Raw genomic sequence first — 19,940 nt, 5'->3', positions numbered from 1 at the left:
CCTCCAGCTCCCGGCGCGGCCCGGCCCGGCCGCCTCAGGTGAGTCTCCCGCCCCGCCCGGGACCCTCCTCCGGCCCGCGGCCCATTCCGCGTCCCGGGAACGGTGCGCTCCCCAAGGGACCCAGGCTCCCAAACAGGACGCCCACCGCGCCCCGGGGCCTGCCCAGCGACGCCCCCCGACGCCCCACACTCACCCTTAACTCTTCCCTCACCGCCGCATACTTACGATTGCCCGCGCGGGAGGCAGCATCCCGCAGGGCCAGCTGCCGCCTCTGCTCTCGAATTCCTGTGGGGACCCCCGAGCGCCGCTGCCCCTGCTCGACCCCAAGTCTGGGGCCACTGGAAGATGCCCCCTGCTTGGGGGCGGAATCCAAGCTGCGCAGGTTCCTGGAGCCCGGCTGGGCCCTCCGGGATCCCGCGACCCCAGCGCCCCTGCGCAGCTCCCAGCCGAAGCCCCCTCCCAGGCCCAGGCGTCCCCCTCCCGCGGGGACTCCGTCTCTATTTTAGGGGAAGGGGAGGCTTAGCGGAAGCCCCGAGTTATAATTAGCCCCACTCGGGTTTCCTAGTTAATCTCCATCACCACCACCCCAGCTCAGGGCGGCGAGGGCTGGGTGAGGGGTGACCGGCGGGAGAGGGGGGAGTTCCGACCCGGGGAATTTTGATCCCTTGGCTGGAGATGCCGGAACCGCAGCAGCTGCTGCCCCAAAATAGCGCCCCTGCCCCTGCAGCCGGGGATCTCCGGAGCTCCGAGAACGCAGGCGTCCCGGCTCGCCCTTCAGACCCCTCGGCAATGTCCGCGAGCCCCCAGACCCCCGCCCCAAGTTCCCGGCTCCTGGACTCGGGGCGGGGAGCGCCGTCCTTTTCTCGGTCTCTACTGCCCCCCGCTGGCGGCAGCGTGCACCGCAGCATCGGGTGGATGGGGGACTCGAGTCCTGTGGGGCCAGGGCTAGCGAGCCTGTTGGCTGAGACTAGGCGAGGGGGGTGCGCAGTTGACGGGCATCCAACGCGCTGTGTCAGACAGTGGATGAGGCGGGGCTGGGTGGGGCAGGGTATGGAGTAGCCAGGATTTGGGGTACCCCGGGAACTGCGACTCCCACACCCTGAATGCCCAACCCACACCCCCCACCCAGGGTCCGGCCCTGGCCAACTGCATGAGAGGCTGAGCCTTCACGCCACCTCAAGCTCCCCCGTCGGCGCCTCCCGTCAGTGAGGGCCCCGCCCCTGTCGGGTGGCCTGTGCATGGCCCTCAGCCTCTGGTGCTGGTGCCCCGCACTGCTCGAACTGGGCCCAAGGCAGTCCACCCAGCTGGGGGAAGGAAGTGAGGGCGGTGGGTCTTCTGCGGGGCAGGGGAGGGTATTGCTTGGCAAGTGTGTCTCTGTTCCCTGCATTTGTCCGTCTGGGTGTATGTGTGTGTGCCTGATCTCCGTCCCCTCTTGCTTCTCCCTGTCTATGTCCTTGTCTCTGCCTGTCTCCCTCCCTCCCTCCATTTCTCTCCTTTCTGCCAACCTGCCCCACCTCCTCTGCAGCTCAGTGATAACCCCTGGGCAAGAGTGTTACCTAATCATCTCCTCCCTCCTGGCAGCTTTGAGCCTTCACCCTCTGCCTTTCTTTCTCCCAGCAGACGCCTGGCAGCCATGAGGCCCCCGCGGTGTCCCCTGCACACGCCCTCCCTGGCTTCCCCACTCCTTCTCCTCCTCTTCCTCCTGGGAGGAGGGGCAGAGGCTGAGGGCCCAGAGGACCCAGAGCTGCTGGTGACTGTGCGTGGGGGCCGGCTACGGGGCCTCCGCCTAATGGCCCCTGGGGGCCCTGTCTCTGCTTTTCTGGGCATCCCCTTCGCGGAGCCACCTGTGGGCCCCCGTCGCTTTCTGCCACCAGAGCCCAAGCGGCCCTGGCCAGGGGTGCTGAATGCCACAGCCTTCCAAAGAGTCTGCTACCAATATGTAGACACCTTGTACCCCGGCTTTGAGGGCACCGAGATGTGGAACCCCAACCGTGAGCTGAGCGAGGACTGCCTCTACCTCAATGTGTGGACACCGTACCCCCGGCCTGTGTCCCCCACCCCTGTCCTCGTCTGGATCTACGGGGGGGGCTTCTACAGCGGGGCCTCCTCCCTAGACGTGTATGATGGTCGCTTCCTGGCCCAGGCCGAGGGGACTGTGCTGGTGTCCATGAACTACCGGGTGGGAGCCTTTGGCTTCTTGGCCCTGCCGGGGAGCCGGGAGGCCCCAGGCAATGTGGGTCTACTGGATCAGAGGCTGGCACTGCAGTGGGTGCAGGAGAACGTAGCAGCCTTCGGGGGGGATCCAACGTCAGTGACTCTGTTTGGGGAAAGCGCAGGTGCCGCCTCCGTGGGCATGCACCTGCTGTCCCCACCCAGCCGGGGCCTGTTCCACAGGGCCGTGCTGCAGAGCGGGGCACCCAACGGGCCCTGGGCCACAGTGGGTGTGGGAGAGGCCCGCCGCAGGGCCACGCTGCTGGCCCGCCTCGTGGGCTGTCCGCCTGGTGGGGCTGGTGGCAATGACACAGACCTGGTGGCCTGCCTGCGGACGCGGCCGTCTCAGGATCTGGTGGACCACGAGTGGCATGTGCTGCCTCAGGAAAGCGTCTTCCGCTTCTCCTTCGTGCCTGTGGTGGATGGAGACTTCCTCAGTGACACGCCCGAAGCCCTCATCAATGCTGGAGACTTCCATGGCCTGCAGGTGACTAGTGGCTGGAGGGGGTGGAGCTGCTTCCTCTAGGCCTGTTCTTCACCTGCCCCTCCCCGTGGGGACCCAGGCATGAGGGCTCCTCAAAACCCACTCCCAAAGGCCCAGGCTTCTGGGCCCCATGGCCTGCTCCTCTTCCCTGAGGGCTCAATCCCAGGGTGGTCAGTGGGACAGAGAGGAAAGGAAATGTGGGTATATTTTCTCTTTCTCTCTTTCCCTTCCCCAATCTCGAACTCTCTTCCTCCCTGGTTCTGGGTCTATAACTGTTCATCTCTCTGGCTCTTTGTCCATCTGTTTCTGTCTGCCTGTCTGTCTGTGCTTCCCCTCCCCCCCCATCCCTCCATCCTGTCCCCTCAGGTGCTGGTGGGTGTGGTGAAGGATGAGGGCTCCTATTTTCTGGTTTACGGGGCCCCAGGCTTCAGCAAAGACAACGAGTCTCTCATCAGCCGGGCCCAGTTCCTGGCCGGGGTGCGGGTCGGGGTCCCCCAGGCAAGTGACCTGGCTGCCGAGGCTGTGGTCCTGCATTACACAGACTGGCTGCACCCTGAGGACCCGGCGCGCCTGAGGGAGGCCATGAGTGATGTGGTGGGCGACCACAACGTCGTGTGCCCCGTAGCCCAGCTGGCTGGGCGACTGGCTGCCCAAGGCGCTCGAGTCTATGCCTACATCTTTGAACACCGTGCATCCACGCTCTCCTGGCCCCTCTGGATGGGGGTGCCCCACGGCTACGAGATCGAGTTTATCTTCGGGCTCCCCCTGGAACCCTCGCTAAACTACACTGTCGAGGAGAGAACCTTTGCCCAACGACTGATGAGATACTGGGCCAACTTCGCCCGCACAGGGTTAGCGGGGCTGAGGGGAGGAGGGCCTCCAGGATCCAGGGAGGCAAGGCGGGGGGTGGGGGGGTGAACAGACAGGGAGGGAGACAAGCAGAAAGGGCAGGGGGGGCCTCGAGTTCACAAAGGAAAGGAGACAAAGGGGGAGAGAGAGAATGACAAAGGAGACCCCAAGAGAAGGGAAGGAGGGAGGAAGGCAAGGTGGCAGATCCTGATGAGACAAGGACAGAGCTAAGGGAGGCAAAGAGAAGAGACAGACAAGGAGAGACAGACAAAGGAGTTACCAGAGCAGTTAGGAGTGTGGACTGTAGAGCTGGATCAATTGGACCAGTGATGATATTTTTTAGCTGTGACACACACGAATGCATGCACACAGTTTACCTGTCTGAAGAAGGGGACCATAAATATCCCATCACATGGGTGTCCGCAGAAGTAAACATGATGTTTGTAGAGATAGGACTGGGCCTGAGTATATAGTAAGGGCTCAGTAAATCATAGCAATTTTTTAAATGGGAGAAACAAAGATGGAGCAGAAAAATTGAGGGGAAAAAAAAGAGGAACAACAGAAGGAGGGCAGGAGGAAGGGGAAGACTCCGGAGGATGCAGCATATTGGAAAAGAGAAAGGATGAAGGAGAAGGTGGGAGGGAGGAGACGGGGCTCTCCCTGGAGCCTAAGAGGGAACGGCATGGGTCAGGAAGCAGCCTGCCTCCTCCTACTCTCCATCTCCATTCCCCAGCCCCCAGGGGCTAAGCTTTCCCTTTCCTTCCGCAGGGACCCCAATGACCCCCGGGACCCCAAAGCCCCGCAGTGGCCACCATACACGGCGGGAGCGCAGCAGTACGTGAGCCTGAACCTGCGGCCGCTAGAGGTGCGGCGGGGGCTGCGCGCCCAGGCCTGCGCCTTCTGGAACCGCTTCCTACCCAAATTGCTCAGCGCCACCGGTACGCAGGGGCCAGCGGACAGGGGCTGGGAGGAGGCGGGGGAGAAAAGGGGCGCGGAGAGAGAGAGAGGGGGAACTGGGAGCCGGCCGGGTGTAACCCCTCTCTTCTCCCCCCAGCCTCGGAGGCCCCCTGCACCTGCTCAGGCCCCGCCCACGGGGAGGCTGCCCCGAGGCCCAGGCCCGGCCTCCCCCTGTCCCTCCTCCTCCTCCTCTTCCTCCTCCTCTCCCGGCTCCTGCGGCTGTGACCACGGCCTCTTCCCCCTCCGGCCTCAGGGGGCCCCTCCTCTAATGAGTGGTCGAACTGTGGGGAAGGGCCCCACTCAGGGATCTCCGACCCAGCGGCCCCTCCCTCCTCAAACCGAGAAACTCAAACTGGACAGGGCTGGGGGCAGGGGGGTGGGGTGGGGTGGGGGGAGGACACCTACGACCCATCTCAGGGATCCACACGCCTTTATTGTTTAAATGGAAATGAAAAAGCCAATTTTCTTTTTTTATAAAATTATTATTTGGAGCCTGAGCTTGGTGTTGGGGTGAGAGGGAGGCCCTAGGGCTAGATAGCACCCTCCAGTGGGGCTATAACCGCCAACCATTTCTGTCTCTTCTCTTTTCCCCACCAACCCACGGATCCTCCTCCTCTGATCCCTTCTGTCCCCCTGTCTTCCGGTCATTTTCTCCCCCTCCCTCCTCCTTCCCGCCATCCTTCTCTGGCCCCGCCTCTACCCTCGTCCTTCCCCTGGTCTTCTGTCTGTCGCATGTTCTCCTGATCCTCTTTCCACCACCCAACGTGGTATCCTGTATTCTCCGTGTGTCCTCCCTGAACTCACGCCCCCCTCCATGTCCGTTCCCGTCCTTCCCCATGTCCTCCCCCCCACCCACTTGCCGGGCACCCTGGCCGCAGACACGCTGGACGAGGCTGAGCGCCAGTGGAAGGCTGAGTTCCACCGCTGGAGCTCCTACATGGTGCACTGGAAGAACCAGTTTGACCATTACAGCAAGCAGGATCGCTGCTCAGACCTGTGACCCAGGAGGGACCCCCTCGTCCCGCTGCCCTGCCCGCTCCGCCCGGCACCTCAGCTGTATATACTATTTATTTAAGGGCTGGGATATAACACAGAGGATCCCTAGACCCTGCCCACCCACCCCCGACTTTCCCCTGGGGCTCCCCGCCCTCTGCATGCCTCGGGCCGAGCCCCCTCCCCCGCGGTGCCTTCGCCCCTCTGGGCTGCCAATAAACTGTTACAGCCACAGGAGTGTGCGCGCCTGGGGAGCCAGGGTCCGGGCAGAATGCTTCAACCACTGGGATTGAGTGAATGGAGGGATGGGTGCTAAAGCCGGCGGGAAGAGCGGATCTGAGAGGCGGGGTGATGGGCGCCCGCGCCACGCCCCCGCCGCTGCGGCAAGTACATTCCGCCCCGCGAGGTGGGGCTCACGCCTGCGCAGTGAGGACGGCGGCGCGGACGCGGCGGTGCATTGTGGGAGCCCCGCGCAGCGGCTTGGTGCTGGTTGCCGCGGGGAGCGCCACGCGCTTAAACCTGGGGCCAGGCGACAGCGACTCCAGGGCCTGTACGCCGGTCCTGCCCGCAGTTAGCCCAAGACTCGGGGCCGAGAGGAAGCGCTAGAGCCCAGAGTTCTCCCTGGAGTTCGCTCCGCGCCGCCTGGAGGACGGATCTGCCCGGCCCGGCGACCGCCGCTCCCGCCCCCCGCCCTGGAGCCGCTGAAGGACGTCCATCTGGGCCTGGCTCCGCCCGGCCGCGGCGGCAGCCGCGCTCGCCTGGCCCTCCTCTCGGGCCATTACATTTACTATCATTACGGCTGCGACGGCGTGGACGACCGGGGCTGGGGCTGCGGCTACCGCACTCTGCAAACGCTGTGCTCGTGGCCAGAGGGCCGGCCGGCGGGCGTACCCGAACTGGCTGCAGTGCAGGCGGCCCTGGAGGACATGGGCGACAAGCCCCCCGGGTTCCGGGGCTCTCGGAGCTGGATCGGCTGTGTAGAGGCCAGCCTCTGCCTTGACCACTTCGGGGGTCCACAAGGGCGCCTATGTCACGTGCCCCGTGGAGCAGGGCTTCAGGGGGAACTGGAGAGGCTTTATTCCCACTTCGCAGGGGGCGGGGGACCTGTAATGGTTGGAGGGGATGCGGATGCCCGGTCAAAGGCCTTGCTGGGAGTGTGCCTGGGGCCAGGCACGGAAGCCTACGTCCTGGTATTGGACCCTCACTGCTGGGGTGCCCCGAAAAACTCCAGTGAACTACAGGCTGCTGGGTGGGTGGGCTGGCGAGAGGTGAGCACAGCCTTTGACCCCAACTCCTTCTACAACCTGTGCTTGACCAGCTGTAACTCGAAAAAGCAGCTGCCCACCCTGGACTGAGGCTTCTCTAGCGCCATACCCGTTGATCTAACCCATCTCAAAGGCAGAGGCTGCCTGATGTCAGACTCCCAGGAAGCCCCAGCAGAGCCTGGGATCTTTGGTGTCAATAAAGTGGCAAGGCCCAGCCAACCATGGCCCCAGCTAATTTTTGGGAGCATCTGGGGAAGTATATTACATATATACGTTAAGCCAGGAGTCACCACGCAAGTGCTTTTATTGGCAGTAGGGCTGAACGTACAAAAACTTCTCAGAGCTGGATGGGACAAGGCAGTCACAAGTATAGGTGATACCAGGAGTGAGGAAACGTATATGACTCAAAAGAAATCCACATCATCTGGAGCATCCAGGTCACGGTATTCCACAATGGCCCGTGGGTCTCCACGGACCATCCTGTGAGATAAGAAAGAGGTAAGATGGGGTGAGATTTGAGGGTTCCTGATAGGAAGTTTGAAGAGGGCCAAGAAAACTTAGACATCTTAGCCCAGTCTCACCTGTTTCGGGGTTTCCCAGGATAACCTCCCTGGCCTCGGAAGGCATCATAGTTCCCTCGGCCAGCACCATAGGGAGCATGGGGGTATGGAGGCCCTCCTGTGGGGACTGCAGGACGAACAGCACCAGCTATGAAAAAGATCAGTGTTGAGTTGAAAAACTGTGACCTCAACTACATCCTAGCTAAGTTTTCTTTCTCCCAGCCCCAGTCCAGGTCCTTTCAACTCCCTCTTACACTTACCTCCATAGCCCAAGATGGGGGGCCGGGGCTGACCATAGGGCATCAGGCCCTGGGGAGTCTGGTGTGGGTAGGGGAGTCCTGGGGTCAGACCTGGGGGGAGTACAATACGGACAGGGACATGAATTACTGCGGGGGGGGGGCAGTGGCGGGAGATGGACAGCTGGCTTTTTAGTAATATGGCCTGAGAGTGGGGTAGAAACTTCTCAGGATACAACAAGTTAAAGAGAACCGGGAGGGGCTTCCGTGGTAGTGCAGTGGTTAAGAATCCGCCTGCCAATGCAGGGGACACGGGTTCGAGCCCTGGTCCTGGAAGATCCCACATGCCGCGGAGCAGCTAAGCCCGTGCGCCATAACTACTGAGCCTGCACTCTGTAGAGCTCGCAAGCCACAACTACTGAAGCCCGCGTGCCTAGAGCCCATGCTCCACAACAAAGAGTAGCCCCCGCTCGCCGCAACTAGAGAAAGCCCGCGCACAGCAACGAAGACCCAACGCAGCCATAAATAAATAAATAAATAAAACCAGTCAAGGGAGAGGGAATGGGGCAGACCCTCATGGATCGTATCTTACTCTGGGCAGGGCCAGGTGGCTGAGCTGGCTTGATCTCAGGCAGAGCTGGTCGCTTGGCATCAGTGAGAAAGTTGTTAAAAAATGCTACCTCCTTCTTTACTTCCTCAATTTTCTCTGCATGCTTGTTGAAAATATGTTTGCGTACAAACTCAGGGCCCTGGGTGAACAGAGGAGGGGGTGAGAACTGAGTCAGCAATGAGGGTTCCCTAGCTCCCCAGACCCAACTGCAAGGACACTCCACCTCCCCTCCGTCTCGTCTCAATGAGCAGTTCCTCCCCAGGCTCTGAGGAGGCTTCCCGGCTGAACCCTCGCCTCCCACAGTCCTAACACACAAATGTCTAACATCCCAGACCTTGAATTTCTTGCCACTGAGAGGGCACAGCCACTTATCCTTGCCCAGTTCCTGGGTGTTGGAGGTCACAAACTTTTCCACTTCCTGCTCAGGGTCTTTGCGACCCATCTTCTGGGCCTCTTCCTCTGAAAGAGATTCCCGCACACTCAGCAGCGGAGTCAGCTTCTCCTCAAATGTCTTCTGCCATTCTAGCACTGTGGTTTGGGAACAGACGGGGAGACCAGGTTGGAGAAGGGAGCCCGGAGGTGGGGATTAGAGGAGAGTGTGGCAGAGCATTGCTACCAGAGCAGAACTAAGGCCAGAGGCAGCTGGGAGAGAGGAAAACCAGGAGTAGGAAAGCTGGGAGCTCACCTTCTCCATGACTGATGCGGTTGGGCGGCATGGGCCCCCGAACATGGATGATGCCACAGCGGTTGGGCATCTCATCCTCATTGGGGTACTCGCACGTGTTATAATAATCCAGGGAATGCACGATGCGCAAATAAAGGAGGAGTTTGTCCAAAACCTAAGAGAAATGAGAAGCTGAGAGTTCCCCATACATTTGCCCCTTTACTGCCCGGAGCCAGGCTCTCCCACGCCCCACACACTCTGCACCCACTGGCACCTTGATCAGCTTCTCATCCCGCTCCACGTTGATCTCTGCTGGGTTCCCTTCCTTAGGAGGCTCCTCAGGAGGGGCACCCCCACTGCTCCCCAGCAGCTCCTCCTCCTCAGCACTCACTTCCTCAATCAGGTAGTCAGTGATATTCTTCAAGATGGGGTTCTGCGAGGGCAAACTCTGGTAGGGTGAGAGAGGTGGAGCAAACAAAACTCAGGGTAGCCTAGGAACCTTCTCATTTGACAAGCCCATGTGGGGCAGAAAGGAGTTCAGGGCTCAGCTGGGCTGCTACATTTGCCTCATTATTTGTCTTAATTTGTGTACGTGTTCTGCCCTAGCCGATAAATAATCACTAATACCAATCTGTTTTGTTGGAAGCTGGAGATGCTGCCCAGGAGGAGAGGGGCAAAGACAGGGGTGGGTACAAGGGGGTCGATGCTACAGATCAGGTAAGGCCAGAGGTGCCCACAGCAGATGAGGGGGAACCAGCGGCTTTTCAGCAAGTCCCACGAGGAGTCACTGACCGTCGGCAGAGGAGGCGTCCCAGGCTCAGAGGCCCAGAGCTGGGTCCTGTCGTCCAGCGTGTGGATCAGCTTGGCCGCCAGCTTGATGTCGTTGCGCACGATCTGCTTGTGCTGGGTGATGCCGTTGATGTTGCGGACGCGACGGGTCAGGTCTCTGTTCACACCAGGGCTCAGCTCACACTCCCGGAGCTGGAGGAGACAGGAGGCTCACCAACACTTGCCCAAGAAGAGCCACTCAAAGACTGGCCCGACCGAGCGCGCTAGCGATCAGACTGAGCTCCCTAAGGACAGGGACCAGGGGTGTCTCGTTCACGGGAACAGTCTCAGAGCCAAACCCAGAGACGACTGCGTACAATTCACTTGAGCAGACTAAATGGATGAAATAAGGAGCAGATGGATGAAGCCATCCATGAACGAAGGGATCAGAGACTGTGTGGAGCAGGGGGAGCCCCGCCTTCTCTCCCTCAATAGCCCCATGCCCAGGACTCACTCGGATATTCTGCAGGTTCCAACAGATCTCTTTAATGTTAACGCTGCGGTCAAAGGTCACCCAGCCACGACGGAAAAACCTAAACAAGAAAATGTCAGCATAACCCTGGGATGGACGTGATGTTGGCCACCAATCTTCCCCTGCACCTTTTCCTCAAGGTATCCAGGGTCACACCTCCCTCCATTCCTTACCTCCTCTCGGGCTGGGGCTCCGATAATGCCACACGCATAAAGCCGGGATATCTTTTACAAAGCTGGAAAAGCAAAGAAACAGAAGCCCCGCTTTGTGATTCAAGGATTCACTTCTTCCTCCAATCCCCATGTCCTCAGAACCCTGGGGAACTGCCTTTTCATCTTTCCTTGGACTAGGAAGAAACAATTAAGGGCTTAAGAATAACAGCACTTGAAAGCAAACCATGCAACCAGGGCCAGCCTCTTTGAAGGGCGTGGGCCCATGGGAAGGGGGCCTCCCCGTCAGAGAAACAGAGATGTAGGTCAGAAGCAGTGCCAGCTTATCTTCTCACTGTCGCCCCCACCCAAAGGAATGGAGCCTGGGCGTCATCCCTGCCCCCAGTACCATTCTTCCCCACTCACAGAAATGATCTCAGCCCGGGAGATGTTGGGCGCGATGTTGCGCATGAAGAGAGAGCAAGTCTTATGCAGCGGTCGGGGTTTACATTCCAGCCCAGGAGCGTCCTTGGGCTTCTCCCTCTCTTCTTCCTTGGGCTTCTCCTTTTCCTTGAGTGCTTCCTCTATGCAGGAAGTGGTGGGAGGTGGTGAAAATTTATTGTCAATTGAGGAGGGGAGGGTAGAGAAGCTGTCAAACCTCCCCGCACCAGTCCCTCCCAAAAGGCCACCCTCCCATCAATTTCACCAACCTCTCACCTCCCCCTGCCACACCGGTCAGTATGAAGAGACTGGACTAGAAGCAAAGAAAATAAAACCTACCAGCCTCCTCCTTCTCCTCCTCGGCCTGGCCACTCTCCGACTCCGACTCCGACTCGGACACACTGCCTTCGTCAAAGCTGTCATCACCACTATGCTTCCTGTTCCGCTTCTTGCTGCTCTGTAAGAGCCACAGCAAGGGGATGTGAGTCAGGTACCAGGACCCAACCCCAACACTGACCCTGTGCAAGGGAGAGCCTACCTTTTTGGCTTCTTTCTCAGAGTCTTCTTTCTTCTCTTCCTTGTCCCCATCACCCTCGGATTTCTTAGTTTTGTCATCACTAGAACTGTCGTTTTCAGCCTACAGGTAGAGACAAATCACCAGGGATGTTGGTCTCCCCTTCAGCCTTTGTCAGAGGGCCCTGCCCACGCTCCACAGCTGAGCCCACAAGTTCGCCTCTCCCCCACCCGAGACACAACCCCCGAAGCAGCTCCATTCTCCTCCCCAGGCCGCACAGGCAGCACCCAGAAGCCTCAGCACTCAGACCTGTTTGCCATCCTCTTTCTTGTCATCCTTCTCATTGGCCTTGCGTTCTCCATCGCCCAGGCCTGGTCCAACCCTGCCTTCCTCTTTCTTGCTGGGCTCCCCGGGCTTTCCCGCCTGTTCCTCCTCCTCCTCCTGCTCCAGGATGCGTAGGTCATTCTCTGTACCTCCTTCCATCTTAATCACAGCTACCAACAAAGGGAGCAGAGATCACCATCCAAGGGCCCTGGCCTTCAGCCTCTGGCTTTCTGTCCATCTTTCTTTCCATTTTCAACCAAGACCTTGGTCACCAGACAATCCCACCCCTCCCAATCCACCCACCTGCATCCAGCATCTTGACAATGGCATCAGCTTTGTCTATGTCCAGCAGAAGATTATCAAACCAGCCGCTCTCCATGAGGGACAGGAATACCCTTAGTCGGTTTTGCAGGGCCCCCCGGGCCTCCTGCCGACGCTTCCCCACCTCATCTGGGTGGTACTTAGACCGAAACCTGGGAAGGAAGTGGGGAGGGAAGAGGCCAAACGGTCACTGGAGGCCAGAGCCAGGACATGGGGAGGGGCCCAGGAAAATCAGGGGAAAGCCCCCATCCTCTCACACCCACAAAAGATCATAAAAGCAGAGATATGGGGAGAGGGGTGCACCAGAACCACCCAATCCCCCCAAAAGGAACCAGAGGTTATGCTCTGAGAAAATCTAGGGAAGAGCCAGGAACTAAGAGCTCTGGATCTGGAAAGAGCATGACTACAGGGGGAGCCAGGGCTGGAGGCAGACTGACTGCCCTGAGTATCTGGGAAACACAAATTTTAAAAAGTGTAGTTTCCCAAAGCTTCCCAGAGGAACGCTAAGGAAATAGTAGGCCCCAAAGAACCTCCCTCTCCTTGCCAACCCCAAACTAGAGTCATTAAAAGGACTGCTCCCACCAGCTCCCTCCATCCCTTGGTGGAAGACAGGGAAACCTGAAATCACCAGAAAGGAAAAGCCAAAAATGGCAGGATACCTTTCTCCCCCCTTGGGAAGATAAGCAGATGGTGAGGGGACAGGGAAAGAGCAAAGGGAGAAACTGAAGTGCCCTTATAACCTCAGGTACTGCCCACAGGGATCGAGAGAGGACAGGGTGGGGAGTTAGGGTAGATCATGAAAAAGGAAAACACTTAAATTAGGACCCTGGGCAGGGGGGCAGGAGTAGGGGGGAGGGACAGAAGAAATTAGGAAAATTATGCAAAAAAGAAAGGGGAAAGTGAGAGAAAGTCCCAGAAGTCAAAAACAAAAAGGAAAACTAAAGACCAAACAGACTAGAGGGAGAAAAAAAAAAACAGTAGGAAGAAGCGTTAGGCAGGAGCAAGAACAAGGACGGAGAAAGAATGAAAGGTTCACGAGAGAGTGAGACAAAGACACAGAATAGGAAGAGGAGACAGTGACAGAACAGAACCGCGAGGTGAGCGTGAGAGGAAAGGAAAGCCGCAGGCATCACCTCCAGGATCTTTACCTTGGCCGCTTGGTCAAACAGAGCTCAAGATTTAACTAGCCGCGCCCAGGGCCCATGCTGGCTGGTGGGCCACCGGCTGGCTCCTGGCTGGGGCGCCCGGCCCAGATGCCCCACCCCCGCGGGACTCCGCGGTGGCGGCCCTGACTGACTAGCTGCCTGAGCAATCACATTCAGCTAAACCGCTGCATTGTGCACAGCAGTGCCCTGCCTGTCTGCCTGGCCGGGGCAGCGCCGTCAGCCCAGGGGCTCATGTATGGGCTGGGTATGGTGGGGGTGGAGGTGGGTTTGCTCCGAGCTCCGTCGATGAGCGGGTGTAGTTCCCAGTTCTGGCTCTTTTCAAGGAGGAGGAGCAGAAAGAGGATGAGGAGGAGGAGGAGCAGGAAGGGGGGAAAAGATGGTTGATTAAAATTAAAACATCCACAAAAGGAAAAAAATTAAAATTCTTTTTCTGTCAAACGACACTGAGATCTTTGCTTTTCTTGTCTGGATTCACTCGTTGCTTTTGGGAGGATGCCGTAGCCACACAGGGTCCCGGCGATCAGGGATGACAGTGACCCAGTATCAGCGAGTGGGAAGCAGTCTGTCTGCTGCCCCAAGGGAACAGGTGGCTCTGGCCAGCTGCCTGGAGGCGTCTCACTCGCTGAGGACAGTGGGGAAGGGAGATGGCGTGGGGGCCGTGGCGGACATGGAAGTGAGGAGGAGAACCCATCAGCCAGTGCTGTGACGCTTCCCATCCCCCACCCCCAGGAAGTTCTGGATTGGGGAAAATGGGAAGAGGACAGGGCTGCAGGCTCCACTGGCGGGGCCAGGGGAAACATGCCAGGGAGAAGACAGCAGGAGAGGAGGGGCACTCACCACTCCTCATCTTTATGAGCCAGGAAGAAATCCTGCATCTGCTGCCTCCGGAAATCCAGCTTGTAGTCGTTATAGCGCTTAACGGCCTCTGTCTCATCCACAGAGTCATCCAAAGACAGGAGAAACTCCTTGAAGGTCTTCATCACAGGTGGCGGCACACCCAAGTCGATCTCTGCTATGCTGCCCAGCCTGAGGGGGGGCCCGGTCAGGAAGTCTTGGTTGTGGGGGAAGAGGGTGGGGGGATGGCGGGCCAAGGTAGCCTGCTGCCCCCTTCCTTCGCCCACCAGGGACATGACCCCAGGCGCCAGCTGCGGCCACCCCACGGGCACGCCAGTGTGCCTGACCCACTTCTCCTGGCTCCAGCCGTGGTCTTCAGCAGCCCCAATCCACGCCCCAGGCCTACCGACTCCCTTCTCCCGAGAACCCCAGAACGGCAGGTCCTTACCTGGCCTGGATAGGCAGAACATGGTGCTGCATGATGTGGACGTCTGGATGGACCCAGGGCTGAGGGGGGCCATAAGCTGGGCCCCCACCCCCCCCAGCATAGGGCATCTCATAGCCACTGTGGTATGGGTCAGAGCTGTGCTCATCCCTGAAGGTGGGGGACACAAAAGTCAGACAGAGAAGGCCATCATGTCTCCTGAGCGCAAAGGCAGATGGGACTGAGGGAGGGGCACACCTGCAATGTGGTCTCTCACCCAAGGGTTTAGAGGAACCAAAAAAGATGGGTTTATGGGAACTTTGAGAAAAGGAAATGACCAAGAAAGTTCTCAGCAGAAGTGAGGGAAGACAGCTGAGGCTCAGGTAGAACTGAGGCTGAGGAGAGAAGACAGAGAAACCGTGGCCATCTCACCAGTCTCGCCTCATGCGCTTCTGTGGGGGGCTGAGCTCATGTCGGGGAGGAGAGAAGCGCTCTCGCCGATTCCTGTCATAGTCACGATATTCACCCCGACTGCGGCGCTCCCGGCCACGGTCCCACTCTCTGGAGATAAGAACAAGTAGCGGTAAATAAGACACAGTTGGATATCCGAAGATCACACTCTTGGACAGGCCCTTCGCATCGTATTTGAGACACGAGACTAAAAGCCTGAAATTATAAAACTTCCCTCTAAGAGGAAAAAAACTCTTGTCTACTTCCATCACTTCGGCCATTACCCACAAACTGATGGCCTGCCAACTCCTCCAGGCTGGCCTTTTTCCTGAGCTTCAGACCAACATCAACAACCCCTCCTAGACAGCCACTGTCACCTCAAAATCAACAGGTCAGAATCGAGCTTATTATTTCTATCACTATGTTGGGCCCAAACTTGCTTCCGCCATCCTGTTTCCCACTCTCAGTTGCACCAACATCATCGCCAGGTATCCAGTTATCAAGCGTCACCCTCACCACTAATTTGTTACTGGCTTGTTAATCCTCTGCCTCAAATCCTATGAAAGCTGTCCTTTTCCGTGCCATCCCCACAAACTCTGCCCTAGTCCATGGGCCCTGGTCCTGGCCATTTCTCCTTTAAGTGCAGCCTTGGTTTGTCTTCTCTACCTCTGGTCTCTCCCCTTCCTCCACTCCAAGGTCAAAGTGATCTTTCTCAAACACAAATCCAATCATGCCATGCCCTTGCTTAAATGCCAGTGCAAAATACTATTCAAAACCTTGGTTCCGGGCTTCCCTGGTGGCGCAGTGGTTAAGAATACACCTGCCAATGCAGGGGACACGGGTTCGAGCCCTGGTCCAGGAAGATACCACATGCCGCGGAGCAACTAAGGCCATGCACCACAACTACTGAGCCTGCGTTCTAGAGCCCACAAGCCACAACTACTGAAGCCCATGTGCCTAGAGCCCATGCTCCGCAACAAGAGAAGCCACCGCGATGAGAAGCCTGTGCAACGCAATGAAGAGTAGCCCCCGCTCGCCACAACTAGAGAAGCCCACATGTAGCAACGAAGACCCAATGCAGCCAAAAATAAATAAATAAATAAGATTTATTTGGGGGAAACAAAAAACCCTTGGTTCCTGGCTGTCATTCCAGGTTCTCTACCCGTTACCAGCCAACCCCATCTCCATCTTAACAAAAGAAAAAAGAAAATCCTCTGCTATAACCCAGTGGTTTTCAAACTTTTCAGTCTTGGGACCCCCTTACACTCTTAAAAATTATTGAAGATTGAAGAGCTTTTGCTTATGTGGGTTAGATCTATCAATACTTAACTGTATTCATAATTAGAACAGAAAAAAATACCTAATAATTTTGAAGTTATATAATAACATAAACTACATATTTATATATTTTTATAAACGATAGCTATTTTACAAAAAAATTTTAGTGAGAAAAGTTGCATCATTATTTCATTTACAAATCTTTTCAAGGTCTGGCTTAATAGAGGCAGCTGGATTCTCATAGTATATACTTCTCCATTCAACCTATTATGATACGCTGTTTGGTTGAAAAATATGAAGAAGATCTGGCCTCACGGTGATATGTAGTTGGAAAAGGGAACACTTTAATAACCTTTTCAGATAGCTGGGGATATTCTTTGTTTTTGATACTACCCAAAACTTGGCAAGAGATAGCTTCTTAAAGGCTAGCTGCAATGTTGAATCTGAAACTAAATCAGTGAACATTTTGTACTCTGCTATATTAAAATTCATTACTCTACCTTGCTCTTTGAAAAGATCTTCACACATCTCATTACACAGTATCAAAATATAATTGTTAGTATCACTCCCTATCTCACCAGAAAAGTCTTTAAAGTAATGGGAAGCTGTCAAGCTGACACTGGTAGGTACAAGTTTTCCAAAATTTTAGTTTACACTGGGAAGTTCCACTTCCTCACTGGCAAAAAAACTGACAATTTTCCTTAAAGTAACAAGTTCTCTTAGCTTTTTTCAAAATGTCTACCAAATACCCAGATATGAATAAGCACTGTTTGATAGCCTTTCATTCAGGTAACAAACCTGAAGTGGGGGGGGGGGGAGGATGAGGACTGTTAGTTCAGCTCACAACTCAATCCCACAAATGCTCCTCAAGATAACCACCATACCATATGCATAAGTGCTTTATGCATACTTCCTATCATCACACGTATTGAAAACCATATAGTCGGCCTTCCCTGGTGGCGCAGTGGTTAAGAACCCACCTGCCAATGCAGGGGACACGGGTTCAAGCCCTGGTCCGGGAAGATCCCACATGCTGCGGAGCAACTAAGCCCGTGCGCCACAACTACTGAGCACGTGCTCTAGAGCCCATAAGCCATAACTACTGAGCCCGTGAGCCACAACTACTGAAGCCCGCACGCCTAGAGCCCGTGCTCCACAACAAGAGAAGCCACCGCAATGAGAAGCCTGCACACCACAACCAAGAATAGCCCCCGCTCGCCGCAACTAGAGAAAGCCTGCACGCAGCAACAAAGACCCAACGCAGCCCAAAATAAATAAAATAAAAAGAAAAAAAAACAGTTGTAAGCTCAAAGACCTCTTAGGAATTTTGAGAACCACTACTCTAAAAAAACTAGAACATATGCTTTTTTCTGTGCACAACATTATGCCCCCAACTCCAACGTGCACACTCCACCTGTGTCTGAGGAATCCCCACTCATCTTTCCAAGCCTTGCTAGGTGTCCCTTTCCTGTCGCTCTCCCCTACAACACCTCCACCACTTGTCCCCTCCCTCAGATCTGTTCCCTCAACATTTCACATCTTCATCATGACCTCTCATATATACTCATTTGCAAAATACACCCAAGGCCATTTTGCCCCACACTCCAAACCCCAGACTGTAAACTCCTTAAGGGCAATAACTGTACCTTAGACAGCTTCAGGACACCTTTTGTTGTCATCTGACATTCTTAGAAGATACTAAACAAAACAAAGTGCCACATAAAGTCTCCACAGTGAAGAGATATACTGACTGAACGATTTACTGAACTCACTTTTCAGAACAACACTGAATGAATAAATGCTATTGCAATAAGCCACCTCAAACTCTTTTTTCCTGATAACCTGTTTCCAAATCAAGCCTGCGCCATGAACTCACCGATTAGATATTTATGATGTCCCTTAGATAAAAGTCTTCCACGGTTCCTTTAAATACCAGCTGTTTCTTTTTTTTTTATATACATTTATTTATTTAATTTTGGGGTCTTTGTGGCTACTCGTAGGCTTTCTTTAGTTGCATTGTGCAGGCTTCTCATTACGGTGGCTTTTCTTGTTGCGGAACACGGGCTCTAGGTGCTCGGGCTCAGTAGTTGTGGCTCGCGGCTCCTAGAGCACAGGCTTAGTAGTTGTGGTGCATGGGCTTAGTTGCTCCTCGGCATGTGGGATCTTCCTGGACCGGGGCTTGAACCCATGTCCCCTACATTGGCAGGCGGATTCCCAACGACTGCGCCACCAGGGAAGCCCCTATCAGCTGTTTCTTAACAAAAACACTTCAACTATAATTAACTCAAGAACATCCCAAAAAGCTAATCACTAGCTGAGCCAAACCTAATCAATTAACCCAACCATCACTATTCAAAGAACTCTTTCAGTTTTTAGGCTAGACTATTACAAGAAATTTACATATCCTTCTAGGGTACTTGTCTGACAACCTCTCCAGTCAAGTCAATTCTGTAATACTACTTTTTTTGAATCAACATTTTTGGGGTATAATTTACAAACAATAAAACACACACACAAACACTGGTTTTTCATACTCAAACTCTTACCTCTATTGCTTTGATCTGCTGGACATTTCAAAAATCAAGCCACAGCTAGCTCCTTGGCCAAGAGCAAATAGGCTGAACCACATGAAACGGTCAAGTATGAGCGATTTCATATGGTTCGTTCTAATAAAACCTTAAGGGAAATGCAACGAGACTTGAATGCAAGAGAATAAGACGGGGTACGAAATTAAGAAAAAGCAGTGTCTTACCGATCATTCCAATCATCCCCTCGACGTCTTTCATCTCTTTCCCGGGAACGGTCATAGTCGCTGCGCTCTCGTCTAAACTTGTCCCTGCGCCTTCGATCATACTCGTCATCACTGTCACCCATGGCGCGGAAAGAGGGGCCTGGAGCCCGGACAGGAATAATCGGGGTGTTGGACAATAACGACAGGAGCAAAGGACTCCCCCCCCTTGGAGCAGCACGCCCGCCTCCCTCCGCAAAGGCCAACCTTCCGCTGTCCCCGCCATCCTAAGCCCTCGGCCCAGGCAGCTGTAGGGATCCGACTCTCCACTCGCCCCCAGGGGCCTCCACGCCCACCTCCCCGCCCACCCGCAGGCCCCTGTCCCAGCTGCCGGCCCCAGCCCGGCTCTCCAGGCCCCTCCCCTCCCCCACCAGAGAGTGGTGGCGGCCGTTCTTCTCGCGCTCAGGCCAGCAGATTCTCCCGGTGACCTGGGCCCGCCCCTTGCCTCGGGCGCGCGACGGGGACTGCGAGTGTGAGAGGGAGACACGGGGCTCTCAGCGACGGGGCCGGGTAGACGCGAAGAAAGTGGGACAGCAGAGGATGGGCGATCGGCTCGCGCCGCCAGAGCTGCGCCTGCGTCACCCGCAGAACAGCGCCTCGGCTCACACACTACAACCCCCGGTGCCTGATCTGGAACCAACTCAAAGAGGCAAAGGCGGGGAGCACCAGGGGCTGATGGGAAGGGGCGGGGACCCGGAAGTCTCGCGAGCTTTCCAGGACGAGAACTGCGGGCGAGAGGAACTACGGGAGCAGAGCGGGACCAAGCGTAGCTTCGGGAGAGAGAGAGAGAGATAGAACCCTCTGGGCGTGAGGGAAAGTTTCCTCCTGCCGAGGTCGAAGGTCGCGCTTTCCCGGATATGCCCGGTGTCTGAAACAGTTCGCGTCCAGCCGCTTTCTCCCCAGCTTTGATCACAGAGCCTCCGGACCTCATCGGGGGTAGTTCCCCCCTCTCCTTGCGCAGGGCACGGGTTTGGGGAGTGAGGGCGTTTAGCGGATACGGCAACCATTTTAAAGCATTTTCTACCATTTTGTGGTCCCATCAGAGAACCAGCCTTTGTTGGTGCCTCAGCACGTACTACCTGCAAAATCCATTGTTCCTGCTCTTCTTCCAGAAAGGCACCC

The 19,940-nt window shown here is 56.2% G+C and overlaps 3 protein-coding genes across 9 annotated transcripts; 2 read left to right on the top strand and 1 right to left on the bottom strand.

Annotated features, from left to right (window-relative positions):
* Nucleotides 1–1,550: 1,550 nt before the first annotated feature.
* Nucleotides 1,551–5,611, top strand: ACHE (acetylcholinesterase (Yt blood group); the record flags this gene model as incomplete). Of its 3 annotated transcripts, none has more annotated exons than XM_082644596.1 (4): nucleotides 1,551–2,698; nucleotides 3,062–3,546; nucleotides 4,313–4,482; nucleotides 4,599–4,726. In XM_082644596.1, the coding sequence occupies exons 1-4, from the start codon at nucleotides 1,634–1,636 to the stop codon at nucleotides 4,724–4,726; spliced, it is 1,848 nt and encodes a 615-aa protein (XP_082500722.1). In that variant the 5' UTR covers nucleotides 1,551–1,633. The 3 variants fall into 3 exon arrangements, with proteins under 3 accessions (XP_082500722.1, XP_082500721.1, XP_082500723.1); XM_082644595.1 differs by lacking the exon at nucleotides 4,599–4,726 and adding an exon at nucleotides 5,380–5,611 and having other exon boundaries at nucleotides 1,576–2,698; nucleotides 3,326–3,546; XM_082644597.1 differs by lacking the exon at nucleotides 4,599–4,726 and adding an exon at nucleotides 5,380–5,611 and having other exon boundaries at nucleotides 1,577–2,698.
* A 680-nt stretch (nucleotides 5,612–6,291) lies between these two features.
* UFSP1 (UFM1 specific peptidase 1) lies at nucleotides 6,292–7,016 on the top strand. The gene has a single exon (XM_082645463.1). It carries the CDS (start codon nucleotides 6,421–6,423, stop codon nucleotides 6,847–6,849), a length of 429 nt encoding a protein of 142 aa, XP_082501589.1. The 5' UTR covers nucleotides 6,292–6,420; the 3' UTR covers nucleotides 6,850–7,016.
* Nucleotides 7,017–7,045: 29 nt separating this feature from the next.
* SRRT (serrate, RNA effector molecule) lies at nucleotides 7,046–19,477 on the bottom strand. 5 transcript variants are annotated; one of them, XM_082645458.1, is made up of 20 exons: nucleotides 19,190–19,477; nucleotides 18,783–18,921; nucleotides 14,735–14,863; nucleotides 14,327–14,473; nucleotides 13,882–14,070; nucleotides 11,861–12,030; nucleotides 11,543–11,727; nucleotides 11,258–11,356; nucleotides 11,059–11,176; nucleotides 10,705–10,862; nucleotides 10,303–10,364; nucleotides 10,112–10,190; nucleotides 9,622–9,810; nucleotides 9,104–9,277; nucleotides 8,851–9,004; nucleotides 8,500–8,693; nucleotides 8,148–8,304; nucleotides 7,580–7,681; nucleotides 7,341–7,467; nucleotides 7,046–7,239 (listed from the first exon to the last, which is right to left on the bottom strand). In XM_082645458.1, exons 2-20 carry the CDS (start codon nucleotides 18,902–18,904, stop codon nucleotides 7,164–7,166), a joined length of 2,631 nt encoding a protein of 876 aa, XP_082501584.1. In that variant the 5' UTR covers nucleotides 18,905–18,921; nucleotides 19,190–19,477; the 3' UTR covers nucleotides 7,046–7,163. The 5 variants fall into 5 exon arrangements, with proteins under 5 accessions (XP_082501584.1, XP_082501586.1, XP_082501588.1 ...); XM_082645460.1 differs by having other exon boundaries at nucleotides 7,580–7,669; XM_082645462.1 differs by having other exon boundaries at nucleotides 8,500–8,624.
* Between the last annotated feature and the right edge of the window lie 463 nt (nucleotides 19,478–19,940).

Source organism: Mesoplodon mirus, assembly GCF_964341445.2.
Source record: "Mesoplodon mirus genome assembly, chromosome: 15".
NCBI classification, from domain to species: Eukaryota; Metazoa; Chordata; class Mammalia; order Artiodactyla; family Ziphiidae; genus Mesoplodon; species Mesoplodon mirus.
The sequence above is the reverse complement of the archived record's forward strand: the minus strand, read 5'-3'. Positions and strand labels throughout refer to the sequence as shown.